The sequence below is a fragment of the Mustelus asterias genome, chromosome 22 (assembly GCF_964213995.1).
Source record: "Mustelus asterias chromosome 22, sMusAst1.hap1.1, whole genome shotgun sequence".
NCBI classification, from domain to species: Eukaryota; Metazoa; Chordata; class Chondrichthyes; order Carcharhiniformes; family Triakidae; genus Mustelus; species Mustelus asterias.
Window position 1 is genome coordinate 75,411,265 of NC_135822.1, and position 13,727 is coordinate 75,424,991.

General features: G+C 45.9%; 1 protein-coding gene across 1 annotated transcript in view; it reads right to left on the reverse strand.

Moving 5' to 3' along the window:
* Positions 1–13,727, reverse strand: part of LOC144509731 (calcium-activated potassium channel subunit alpha-1-like) — a 156,329-nt gene that overhangs the window by 74,202 nt on the left and 68,400 nt on the right. Inside the window, exons 20-21 of the mRNA XM_078238510.1 lie at positions 2,118–2,207; positions 1,714–1,906 (exon numbers count right to left, since the gene is read on the reverse strand). Coding sequence (XP_078094636.1) covers positions 1,714–1,906; positions 2,118–2,207 — 283 coding nt within the window. The remainder of the gene's footprint in view (positions 1–1,713; positions 1,907–2,117; positions 2,208–13,727) is intronic.

A 13,727-nucleotide genomic window follows, 5' to 3' on the forward strand; every position in this document is an offset into this window, starting at 1 on the left:
TGTCTATTTCCTTGTCCATAACAAGCTGAAATTGTACCATGTTGTGATCACCAAAATGCTCCACCATGATTATTGTCATTATCTTTCGGACAAGCTCCAATTATTTCACCTTTTACACCCAGTCCTACGGTTACTATTAGGGAGCCCGGACATCAATCCCATCATAAGTGACTTCTTCCTTTATTGTTTTTCATCTCTACTCAAACTGAACTTCAGTTATCCCTCATACAAAAGTGTCCAGAGGGGCAATTTTTTCACACAGAGGGTGGTGAGTGTCTGGAACAAGCTGCCAGAGGTAGTAGTAGAGGCGGGTACAATTTTGTCTTTTAAAAAGCATTTAGACAGTTACATGGGTACGATGGGTATAGAGGGATAGGGGCCAAATGCGGGCAATTGGGATTAGCTTAGGGGTTTAAAAAAAGGGCGGCATGAACAAGTTGGGCCGAAGGGCCTGTTTCCATGCTGTAAACCTCTATGACTCTCCATTCTGCTAACACCATCATTTATTAACAGAGCCACCTCTCCACCTTTTCCTAGCTTCCTGTGTTGCTTAATTGTCACATAGCTTTCAATATTCAGGTCCCAGTCCAGGCCATGCTGAACCATGACTCTGTAATGGCTGTAATTTATTTCTTTATATTTGATTTGATTTATTATTGTCACATGTATTAGTATACAGTGAAAAGTATTGTTTCTTGTGCGCTATAGAGACGAAGCATACCGTTCATAGAGAAGGAAAGGAGAGCATGCAGAATGTAGTGTTACAGTCAGTGACTTGCACAGACAGTTCATCTAATTTGTTTCTAATGCCAAACGCATTCAGCTCCAGAGCCTTTAATTTTGTCTGTTTGTTATTTTTGTAAACTCCAGCCTGATCTGCTGATTTATTCTCAGATTTGTAATCTCTCTGCCTTCCTGTCACAGCCTGTTTATCATTCCCTTATGAATACTTTTCCTCCTTTCCGTGTCACTACTCTTTGATTTACTACTTACTTCCAAATTTGATCCCTGCCCCCACTATTTAGTTTGAAAGTCTCCCTCCTTCCATAGTTAAACATTGTGGTATTACACTGGTCCCAGCACAGTTCAGGGGTAGACTGTGACTGTCCCGTGGCACAGACCCCACTTTCCCAAGTACTGTTGCCAGCGCCCCATGAACCGGAGCCAACTTCTACCACACCAGTCTTTGAGTCATGCATTTATCTCTCTAATCTTAATTGCGCTGTGCCAATTTACACGTGGCTCTGATAATAATACAGGGATTATTATCTTTTAGATTCAGCATCTTAATTTGGTGCCTAGCTCCTCATACTGCCTATGGAGAACCTCTTTCCTTGTCATGCCTATATCTTTGGTACCTACATAGACCGCAATGGCTGAATCCTGCCCCTCCCATGCAAGTTCCTCTCCAGACAAAAGCAAATTACTATAGATGCTGGATTCTGAAACCAAAGGGGAAAATGCTGGAAAATCTCAGCAGGTCTGGCAGCATCTGTAAGGAGAGAAAAGAGCTGACGTTTCGAGTCCAGATGACCCTTTGTCAAAGCTGGACAAAGGGTCGTCTGGACTCGAAACGTCAGGTGCCAGACCTGCTGAGATTTTCCAGCGTTTTCTCTTTTGGTTTCAAGTTCCTCTCCAGCTCTGAGCAGATGTCCCCTACCCTGGTGCCATGCAGGCAACGCAACCTTCTGGACTCTTGGGACGCAATCTTACCGGCCGTTCACGCCACGCTCCCGCTGCCGCGAAACCGGAGAATTTGGCGCCCTGCTAAATCTCCAGTCACTGGAGCAGAATGGGAAATTCCCACCCGTGTGGATAGCCGTAACATTCCAGTATTGATCCTTGCTGCAGAGAGCAATGTCAATCTTCCTCACTGAATTTCCCCCGACTAGCAGCCACCACATTCCTTTTCACCTCCGCCAAGAGAAAGGAGGTAGAGGAGCAGAGAAAAGTTTGGAGGAAATTCCAAGGTTAAGGCCCAGGCAGCTGAAGGCATGGTCACAAATGGAGGGATGAAGGAAATCATGTTCAAGAGGCCAAAGTTAGAACAATCCAGATTATTTCAGAAGGTTGCCTCTGCAACCTCCTCCAAGTCTGTAACTGTCAGTGAATAGTACCTTTGGTGTGACAGATGCCCGTTCCCCCATCACAGTCCTGCAGCAGAGATATGACCCCGATCAGGTGATCAATGACCTGCAATCTCAGAACTGAATTGAGTTCACACACAGGTCAGTTTGACCTTCAAGAGCCAATCACCGCTGGCGTTTGTTTTCCCACACAGTGAAATGGTTATTTTTGGCACAAACTCTTTATTATGACAAGTCTGTGTTTTCCCAGATGACTAAACAGAGCCAAAGGGTCACTCTTGCCCGATAACAAACAGCAATGATTGAGATACAGCCGCAGCTTAAATGAGGCAAAGAAATGTTTTCAAAGTGCATGCGCCTGACATGCACTGAACAACTAATCTGAAGGAGATTCTGCTTCACTCCAGCTACTTAGGCAGAAATCTCTCAAGCCTGAGCAAGCAGGGCTTTTATTTGATGCTGAACTCTGCCCTGCCCCCTTAATGCCTCAACCAGATTTATAGTCAACCTTCTTACCCTTTGAAGGATTGAGGAGCATTTCTGTTTTTAACATTATTAATTTTTTTTTTGCTTTGAGGAGGCTTGGAAGGGATTCTGACAAGCTCTGATCTACAGAACTGGCTTTGAGCCCATCACTTTCCCTTTGCTTAATTAAATTGAGGCTGTGGCCTGTGAAACAGCTCGAGTCAGGCTGTTCAAACTTTTCCCTTCAGTGCGTGCCAGCAGAAGAAATAAATCCAGCGTGTGAGCAGTGGGCCACTGCTCGTCATCAGGCTGTTTGACTGTTTGATGGCCTGAAGGACTGACCATGCTTTCAATCGCTCTGAGCCGATCAGTTTCACTTGCTCCCAGCTTCCTACAAAGTACAAACTACACCAATAGTTTGAGGGATAAGTTAATAAAGCTGCTAAAATTACATCCAAGAGTTGCATTGAGTACAAAAGTAAGGAAGTTATGGGGTGGTACAGTGGCACAGGGGTTAGCACTGCTGCCTCACAGCACCAGGGACCCGGGTTCAATTCCTGGCTCAGGTCACTCTGAAGTTTGCACATTCTCCCCGTGTCTGCGTGGGTTTCCTCCGGGTGCTCCGGTTTCCTCCCACAGTCCAAAGATGCGCCGGTTAGGCTGAGTGGCCATGCTAAATTGACCCTAGTGTCAGGGGATTAGCAGGGTAAATATGTGGGGTTACAGGAATCAGGCCTGGGTGGGATTGTGGTCAGTGCAGGCTCGATGGGCCGAATGGCCTCCTGCACAGTGTCTAATTTTGGACACCACAGTTTGGAAATGTCAAAGCTTTGGTGAGGATGGCAGAGAAGGTTTCCTGGAATGGTCCAAGTGATGGGGGTCTTCCGTTAGGTGGGGAGACGGGAGATACTGGGGTTATTCTTCACAGCGGAAGAAGGAGAGATCTCAGAATGTTGTTGGGCTGGAAGAGATTAGAGAGACAGAAAGGTGAGAGACTGTGGAAGGATTTGAATTGCAAAATGGAATGGTGATCTGCCGAGCCAGGAAGCTGATATCAGAGCAGTGCTAGTCATCAGCGATTAAAGTTTTAATGAACTACATCTGTTGTCTGATCCAGTCAGGATGATGGAAAATCAATGCAAAGCAGCAAGGGGGAGAGAAAAATGATGGACTGGAGTGTGTGAGCTGCTAATGTTCAGCCGCTGATTAATGGCTGTCCATAATAAAACATTAAACTGGCAAGCTGAGTTGTCTTATCAAAGTTCTTGAGTAATTTGCAGTATCACAAATCAATCAGCAGACATCCTGTTCCGAGAGGCTCCTGCAACATTTACAGAGCAGCTGTCCGAATGGAGGCAGCAAAGCCAAGAGATGGAGTGAAGGAAATGTCTGAAATACGCTTTGTACAAAAGCACTTCATCACTCGAGCTTCTGTTCACCTGCCTCTTTTACCGAGTTTATAAGAAAGCTGACCCCACTCACCAGACTCTTACTGCCTTGTATTCTGGGACTGATGAAGAATCAGTGATAAGTAAAGGCTGGAGAAGCAAGAGCAAAGGACTAGGTGGGCAAACTGTTTCAAAGAGCTGGCGCTGACATGGTCGCTGAGGCTGTCTCCTTCTGCAAAGGGCGGCACGGTGGCACAGTGGTTAGCACTGCTGCCTCACAGCGCCAGGGACCCGGGTTCAATTCTGGCCTTGGGTGATCATCTGTGTGGAGTTTGCACATTCTCCCTGTGTCTGCGTGGGTTTCCTCCGGGTGCTCCGGTTTCCTCCCATAGTCCAAAGATGGGCAGATGAGGTTGATTGGCCAGGCTAAATTGTCCATTAGTGTCCTAGGGTGTGTGGGTTAAGGGGATTGGCGGTGTAAATATGTGGGGTAATGGGGATAGGGCCTGGGTGAGATGCTGTGTTGGAGAGTCAGTGCAGATTCGATGAGTCAAATGGCCTCCTTCTGCACTGTCAGGATTCTATGATTCCAGCTGAACAGGCTTGAGGAGATGATGGAGTGACTGGGCTTGTTCAGACAAGACTGAGATTTAATGAAGACATTTAAAATGATGATGGATAATGAAACTCTTCCCTTGTAAAGGGAACTGACTCTTTAAAAGTGCAGGAGTCAATGGGCCCAACTCTTTTATGATCCTGCAATCCAGGCGAATACTCCCAATGTAAAACTAAGGGAGTGCTCTGCTGTTGGAGGCATCACCTTTGGAATTACATGTTAAACCCCATTTTCCCTCTCAGATCCAATGTACATGATGTCGCTGGGTCAAAATCCTGGAATTCCCTCCCTAACAGCATTGTGGGTCAACCCACAGAACATGGACTGCTGCGATTCAAGAAGGCAGCTCACCACCACCTTCTCAAGGGCAACTAGGGATGGGCAATAAATGCTGGCCAGCCAGCGACGCCCATGTCCCACAAATGAATAAAAAAAACACAAGTTCAAAAAAGAACGGCATTCTCCCCAGTGTCCTGGTGCATATTCGATTTGATTTGATTTATTATTGTCACATGTATTAACATACAGTGAAAAGTATTGTTTCCTGCGTGCTATACAGACAAAACATACCGTTCATAGAGAAGGAAAGGAGAGAGTGCAGAATGTAGTGTTACAGTCGTAGCTAGGGTGTAGAGAAAGATCAACTTATTGCAAGGTAAGTCCATTCAAGAGTCTGACAGCAGCAGGGAAGAAGCTGTTCTTGAGTCAATTGGTATGTAACCTCAGATTTTTGCATCATTTTTCCGACGGAAGAAGGTGGAAGAGAGAATGTCCGGGGTGCGTGGGGTCCTGAATTATGCTGGCTGCTTTGCCGAGGCAGCAGAAAGTGTAGACAGAGTCAATGGATGGGAGGCTGTTTTGCGTGATGGACTGGGCTACGTTCACGACCTTTTGTAGATCCTTGCAGTCTTGGGCAGAGCAGGAGCCATACCAAGCTGTGATACAACCAGAACGAATGCTTTCTATGGTGCATCTGTAAAGGTTGGTGAGAGTCGGAGCTGACATGCCAAATTTCCTTAGTCTCCTGAGAAAGTAGAGGTGTTGGTGGGCTTTCTTAACTATAGTGTCGACATGGACAGAACAAAGAACAAAGAAAATTACAGCATAGGAACAGGCCCTTCGGCCATACAAGCCTGCACTGACCATGCTGCCCGACTCAACTAAAACGCCCTACCCTTCCGGGAACTGTATCCCTCTATTCCCATCCTATTCATGTACTTGTCAAGACGCCCCCTAAAAGTCACTACCGTATCTGCTTCCACTACCTCCCCTGGCAACGAGTTCCAGGCACCCACCACTCTCTGTGGAAAAAATCTGCCTCGTACATCTCATTTAAACCTGGCCCCTCGCACCTTAAACCTATGCCCCTAGTAATTGACTCTTCCACCCTGGGGAAAAGCTTCTGACTATCCCCTCTGTCTATGCCTCTCATAATCTTGTAGACTTCTATCAGTTCGCCCCTCAACCTCCGTCGTTCCAGTGAGAACAAACCAAGTTTCTCCAACCTCTCCTCATAGCTAATGCCCTCCATACCAGGCAACATCTTGGTAAGTCTTTTCTGTACTCTCTCCAAAGCCTCCACATCCTTCTGGTAGTGTGGCGACCAGAATTGAACACTATATTCCAAGTGCGGCCTAACTAAGGTTCTATAAAGCTGCAACATGACTTGCCAATTTTTAAACTCAATGCCTCGGCCGATGAAGGCAAGCACGCCATATGCCTTCTTGACTACCTTCTCCACCTGCATTGCCACTTTCAGTGACCTGTGTACCTGTACACCCAGATCCCTTTGCCTATCAATAGTCTTAAGGGTTCAGCCATTTACTGTATATTTCCTATTTGTATTAGACCTTCTAAAATGCATTACCGGATTAAACTCCATCTGCCATCTCTCCGCCCAAGTCTCCAACTGATCTATGTCCTGCTGTATCCTCTGATGGTCCTCATCACTATCCGCAAATCCACCAACCTTTGTATCGTCCACAAAATTACTAATCAATCCAGTTACATTTTCCTCCAAATCATTTCTATGTATTACAAACAGCAAAGGTCCCAGCACTGATCCCTGAGGAACACCACTTGTCACAGCCCTCCATTCAGAAACGCACCCTTCCACTGCTACCCTCTGTCTTCTTTGACCGATATGGAGATGCCGGCATTGGACTGGGATAAACACAGTAAGAAGTCTCACAACACCAGGTTAAAGTCCAACAGGTTTATTTGGTAGCAAAAGCCACTAGCTTTCGGAGCGCTGCTCCTTCGTCAGATATGTGGGAGTTCTGTTCACAAACAGGGCATATAAAGACACAAACTCAATTTACAAAATAATGGTTGGAATGCAAGTCTTTACAGGTAATCAAGTCTTAAAGGTACAGACAATGTGAGTGGAGAGAGGGTTAAGCACAGGTTAAAGAGATGTGTATTGTCTCCAGACAGGACAGTTAGTGAGATTTTGCAAGCCCAGGCAAGTCATGGGGGTTACAGATAGTGTGACATGAACCCAAGATCCCGGTTGAGGCCGTCCTCATGTGTGCGGAACTTGGTCCGAGGCATGGTACATTGGGGAGACCATGCAGACGCTATGACAATGGATGAATGAACACCGCTCGACAATCACCAGGCAAGAGTGTTCTCTTCCGGTTGGGGAACACTTCAGCGGTCACAGGCAGTCGGCCTCTGATCTTCGGGTAAGCGTTCTCCAAGGCGGCCTTCACGACACACGACAGCGCAGAGTCGCGGAGCAGAGACTGATAGCTAAGTTCCACACACATGAGGACGGCCTCAACCAGGATCTTGGGTTCATGTCACACTATCTGTAACCCCCACGACTTGCCTGGACTTGCAAAATTTCACTAACTGTCCTAGCTAGAGACAATACACATCTCTTTAACCTGTGCTTAACCCTCTCTCCACTCACATTGTCTGTACCTTTAAGACTTGATTACCTGTAAAGACTCGCATTCCAACCATTATTTTGTAAATTGAGTTTGTGTCTTTATATGCCCTGTTTGTGAACAGAACTCCCACATATCCGACGAAGGAGCAGCGCTCCGAAAGCTAGTGGCTTTTGCTACCAAATAAACCTGTTGGACTTTAACCTGGTCTTGTGAGACTTCTTACCTTCTTTGACCGAGCCAGTTTTGTATCCACCTTGGTGGTTGTTGGTGATCTGGACACCTAAAAACTTGAAGCTCTCGACCCTTTCTACTTCGTCCCCATTGATGTAGACAGGGGCATGTTCTCCTTTACGCTTCCTGAAGTCGATGACAATCTCCTTCGTTTTGTTGACATTGAGGGAGAGATTATTGTTGCCGCACAGTTCACCAGATTCTCTATCTCATTTCTGCCTCGTCATTGTTTGAGATCCAACCCACTACGGTGGTGTTGTCAGCAAACTTGAAAATCGAATTGGAGGGGAATTTGGCCGCACTGTCATAGGTGTACAAGGAGTCTAGTCGGGGGCTGAGAACACAGCCTTGTGGAGCACCAGTGTTGAGGATGATCGTGGAGGTGGTGTTGTTGGCTATCCTTACTGATTCTGGTCTGTGAGTTAGGATATATACATGTCTCAAGCAGAAACAGATGCGGGATCTTGCTGTCCGTACATTGGTTGCCACATTCCCTTTGTTACAACAGACACCACACTCCAAAGTATTTCATTGACTGTAAAGTGGTTTGTGACATTGTGATAAGTTTGTGTAATGGTTCTTCCTCACTCACTCCTGCCCTACATGACCACTTGTTGTCTGGACTTTAAAATACCATGCACCTATACACAGATATACACGGTGGCACAGTGGTTAGCACTCACAGTGCCAGGGATCCGGGTTTGATTCCCAGCTTGGGTGACTGCCTGTGCGGAGTCTGTATGTTCTCCCCGGGTCTGCGTGAGTTTCCTTCGGGTGTTCTTTTTTAAAAATTCATTCCTGGGACATGGGCATCGCTGGCTGGTCAACATTTATTGCCCATCCCTAGTTGCCCTTGAGAAGGTGGTGGTGAGCTGCCTTCTTGAATCGCTGCAGTCCATGTTCTGTGGGTTGACCCACAATGCCGTTAGGGAGGGAATTCCAGGATTTTGACCCAGCGACTGCGAAGGAACGGTGATATATTTCCAAGTCAGGATGGTGAGTGGCTTGGAGGGGAACTTGCAGGTAGTGGTGTTCCCGTATATCTGCTGCCCTTGTCCTTCTAGATGGAAGTGGTTGTGGGTTTGGAAGGTGCTGTCTAAGGATCTTTGGTGAATTGCTGCAATGCATCTTGTAGATAGTACACACTGCTGCTACTGAGCGTCGGTGGTGGAGGGAGTGAGTGTTTGTGGATGGGGTGCCAATCAAGCGGGGCTGCTTTGTCCTGGATGGTGTCGAGCTTTTTGAGTGTTGTTGGAGCTGCACCCATCCAGGCAAGTGGGGAGTGTTCCATCACACTCCCGACTTGTGCCTTGTAGATGGTGGATAGGCTTTGGGGAGTCAGGAGGTGAGTTACTCGCCGCAGTATTCCCAGCCCCTGACCTGCTCTTGTAGCCACTGTGTTTATGTGGTGAGTCCAGTTGAGTTTCTGGTCAATGGTAACCCCAAGGAAGTTGACAGTGGGGGATTCAGTGATGGTAACACCATTGATTGTCAAAGGGCCGGACTGGTTTCCAGTCTGGTTTCCTTCCACTGTCTGAACAATGTGCTGCTGGTTAGTCATGATGTGTCTCTGTGTCCTGTTTGAGAGCAGATTTCCACTCCATCTGACGAAGGAGCAGAGCTCCGAAAGCTAATGGCATTTGCTACCAAATAAACCTGTTGGACTTTAACCTGGTGTTGTTAAAACTCTTACTGCTAGTTAGGTGCATTGGCCATGCTAAATTGTCCCTTAGTGTGTCCGAACAGTCGCTGGAGTGTGGTGACTGGGAATTTTCACAGTAACTTCATTGCAGTGTTAATGTAAGCTAATAATTGAATTTTAAACTTTAAAAATGCTGGAGAATATAGTTGGCACAGCCTGTGTAGCATGTCTGAACAAATTCATCTGGCTGGGGTGAACTTGGTTTCTGATGTCAATACATGCCCCGCCATTTGCCAAGCTGATGAAGCTCTATTCACTTTTCCCCTGACTGAACCTCATGCGTTAGTGTCAGCGAGCAGACACTTTTCCTGCGAAGACCAATTCTGATCCTTGGCAGTCAAATTCCCCCAGGGCATTAGCTAGTTGAAAACTCAACACCCTTTTCCCCCCTCCCCTTTCCCTTTTTATGCTCGATTGTCTGAAGACACAAATCTACAACGCCACAGAAAAAGTGTTTGAAAGCGCTTCAAGGGGTTTCTGGGATGCAAACCATAGAAGGCAATGAATGCGGATGGATGATTTATTTTGTACTCCTAATCTTTTCACTGAGTCATCGCTCAGACGCTTCTTGGTGACAGATCTTAATAATAATGACCCCTGGAGCAAGTTATGGTATCAGCTATAGAGATATTTATCAAACTGTCAATCCAAGTAAATGAAATACCACAAGCAATAATGTTACATGTTTAAGGCAGCGATCGGTTACTAAATGCGATTTGCTCTGTCTCCTGTCTGTTTTTTGGAAGGGTTGCACTGTGAACTCCTCATCTGATTTACTGAGACAGAAACCGAGATGCATCTTTTTCTGCCCTTTCCCACCTTGTTCCACACAGACTAAAACTTACATTTGCACAGCGCCTTATACCACCTCAGGACACTCTGGTATTTCACAAGCAATGAAGTACTTTTTAAGTGTTGTAATATAGGAAATACAGCAATCAAACAGCTCACAATAATGTCCCATAAACAGCAAGGCAATAATGATCAACAGTTTGTTAGTGATATAGGTTGAGAGATAAATATTGACCAGGGCACTGTGCAGAACTGTTGTGCTTTTCTTCCAAATCCTCCTGTGGATGTTTTAGGATTCGTTGAAGACGGACAGGACTGGCTGAACAGCTCATTTGCAAAACAGCACTTTCAACAGTGCTGTAGTCTGTCAGTGGGACTCAAACCCACAATCCTCTGACCCAGAGGCAAGAGCTACCACGCTGAGCTGTCATCCGAACGTGGACCCCAGCAAAGTCCCGACCAGAGAACAGTCTGGGTGCAGCACCCCAACACATCTACGGAATCTGCCATGATCTCTTTACATCAGCTGCTAGTATTGAAGAAGTGCTGCACTGTCAGAAGTACTGGGTGGAATCTTACCACCATTCACGCCGGCAGGATTTTCCCATCCCGCCGCAGTGAATAGAGATTTGTCTCCCAGAGGAAACCCACGCTGACACGGGGAGAACATGCAAACTCCACACAGACACAGTCACCCAAGGCCTGAATTGAACCCAGGTCCTTGGCGCTGAGAAGCAGCAGTGATAACCACTGTGCCACCATGCCACCTGAGGGAGGCCTTTAAAAATATGAAAGAGTTTGAAAGAGGTAAGAAAGATGTTTCCACTTGTGGGAAGACCAATACTGGAGGCCTTAACTATAAGATAGTCTCCAATAATTGCGTAGGGAATTCAGGAGAAACTTGTTTACCCAGTGAGTACTCACGACCACAGGTAGTACAGTCGAGGTAAAATGCATAGAATGCATCTAGGGAAACAAGATAAACAAATGAGGGAGAAAGGAATAGAAGGAGATGTTGATCTGGGTGAGAGGTTGGGATGAGGCTGGTATGGAGGATAAACAGCAGCAGTTTGGCTGAATGGCAGGCTTCTCTGCTGTCAGTGTTTTGTCAATCAGAGTTTGTGCTAAAGTAATGACAGAGTGCTTCACCTCAGTTACATCCCACAATCTCTGACCTTACTTCACCTGCCGGCTACACTTGGCTTCGGCTGTCAGAGTAGAATGCTGTGGGAGGTCATTCAGAAAAGTGAAGTTCGAATACTGGTGCAGAATGGCAGACGGCTTCACTCAGTTCCCACCTCGGATTCTTCAACAGTTCACCATTTCCTCCATGACAGAAAGTACTGGACTGGTGGGAAAACTTATGAGGAAAGAACGAGTCTGGAACTTCCTCCTGTAACAAATAGCCTTCATAACTCATTCGCCTCTTTAAGAAAAAAATGCCTGTTCATCTTTCACTGATGAGTTATTTGTATTTAGTAAGTCAAGTGATTCTCATTTTTCAGAGCTCCGCACTTTATATCGAGTAATAAATCAGCTGCAATTTCAGTGTCCTCCAACTAGCTTTAAGGGATGAGGTCTAATTGGGAATGGTCAATGGCCAATTCTCTGGAGTTCGGCAAGCAATATATCACCAGGGATATATTGGCCTTGGAGAAGCTGCAACACAGATCCACCAGAATGATACTGAGACAAAAAGTTCGCTCGGCTACTATTCCCTTAGCGAGGGGGATGTAAGTGTGCAAAATAGTCAAGAAATTCAAGGGGTAAAAACTACTGCCTCGGGATAGGGGTGGAAAGTCCAGAACAAGCGAACAAAACCTCAAAATTAGATCTGGCCTCTTCAGAGGTAATGCCAGGAAACACAAAAGGAAGTGAAAACCTGGAACTCTCTCCCTGCTGCCTTAAAACACTGCGGATGCTGGAAATCAGTCGGGCTTTCAAGTCTCAGATGGATAGATTTATGTTCACTCAGGTATCTTGGGATTTGAAGCAAAGGCGGGTAAAGGAGTTGAGGTGCAGTTTCGAGGGGCTGAATGACCTCCTCCTCCCCTATGGGTTAGGGCTCAGGGCTCAGTATTCAGAGAGAGATACCAGACACATTTTAACCTCTGGCTAGGGCTGCGAATCAATATGACCAGTGGAGTAGAAACTGTGGCCATTGGAAGAAATCTATGAAAGTCTGGATACTAAAGAGGGACAGAAAGTGTCTTCAGAATAGCAGCTGCTGGAGATAGATTAACAAAAAGTGTCCAAAATATACATTCAATTAGTAAAAGAGGATGAAATGAGAGAGAGGTGGAGCCAATACTTTAACTGCATATGAATGATTAATACCCAAGAACAAAGACGGATAGGGTATCTGCAAATCAAGGAATGGTAATTAGCGATCTGAACAGCATTGAAAGAAATGAGAAGTAACAAAGCAAAGGTAGTGGATGAGATACCAGAGGAAGTATGGACCTGCCGAGGGGTTCAGTCCAAAACAAACTACTTTGTTGTGTTACAATAAGGAGCAAAAGTCTGAAGGACATTCTGGTACCACTACTGAAAGGAAAAGGAGACATTCATGGTCACAAAAGCTACCAAGGAACTATCACATGTCTTAAAGATTTCCAAGGGAGTCATGAACCAGACACAGAGAAAAATAATGGAAACCAATGAAGGTCATTTCAGATTCATGTCTCGAAGAAGCACATTGATGTCTTTCTTCTTTGTTTTGAGGCAAGTGATAGAGAAATATTGGTAACCCCATTGCAACCTGAAGATTGTATTCATCGCTCTAGAGAAGCTTTCTGACTGAGTGTTTAGGGAGGAAGTCTGGAGATGTGTTAAAGTTCCTGGAGTCCCCTATTACAGGACAGGTGCAAGGAGTGGCAGACAAGATTAAGAAGCAGTGGTGGTGCAGTGAGTGAGCATTTCCAAGCTGATTTGCGCCAACGATCGGCACTGAAGAGTTTAGGAGAGATAGTGGTGTGGTGATAATGTTGCTGAAGCCCAGACTAATCGTGGGTTCAAATCACACCACGGCAGCTAGTGGAATTTAAATTCAATGAATAAATCTGGATGATAAATATGATCACAGCAATGGTAACCATTGCCGGTTGTCATAAAAACCTTTTAGGGAAGGAAATCTGCCATCTTTATCTGATCTGGCCTACATGTGACTCCAGTCCCACAGCAATGTGGCTGATACTTAACTGCCCTCTGAAATAGTCCAGCAAGCCTCTCAGTTCAAGGGCAACTAGGGATGGGCCTTGCCAGCGATGCCTTCATCCCATGAAATAATAATAATAAAAAAGAACTGGGAGAAAAGGGATGAAGCTCTGTCGACCGAAGACCCAATCTGTGCATTGTCAGTTTGAGCCTAAGGAAAAGGATTGATGTAATTATATGGATGAAAAGCCAGAAAAAGAGCAGTTTCAAGAACGTTGGGTCAGTGGTGGCAGAAGATGGAAGTATGGGAATGGACATTGAACAGCTTGGGGGGGGTTGTGGAAATTGGAAGGAGTGCAGTGGAGTGTTATAGAGAAGAAGGAAGCATCAAGA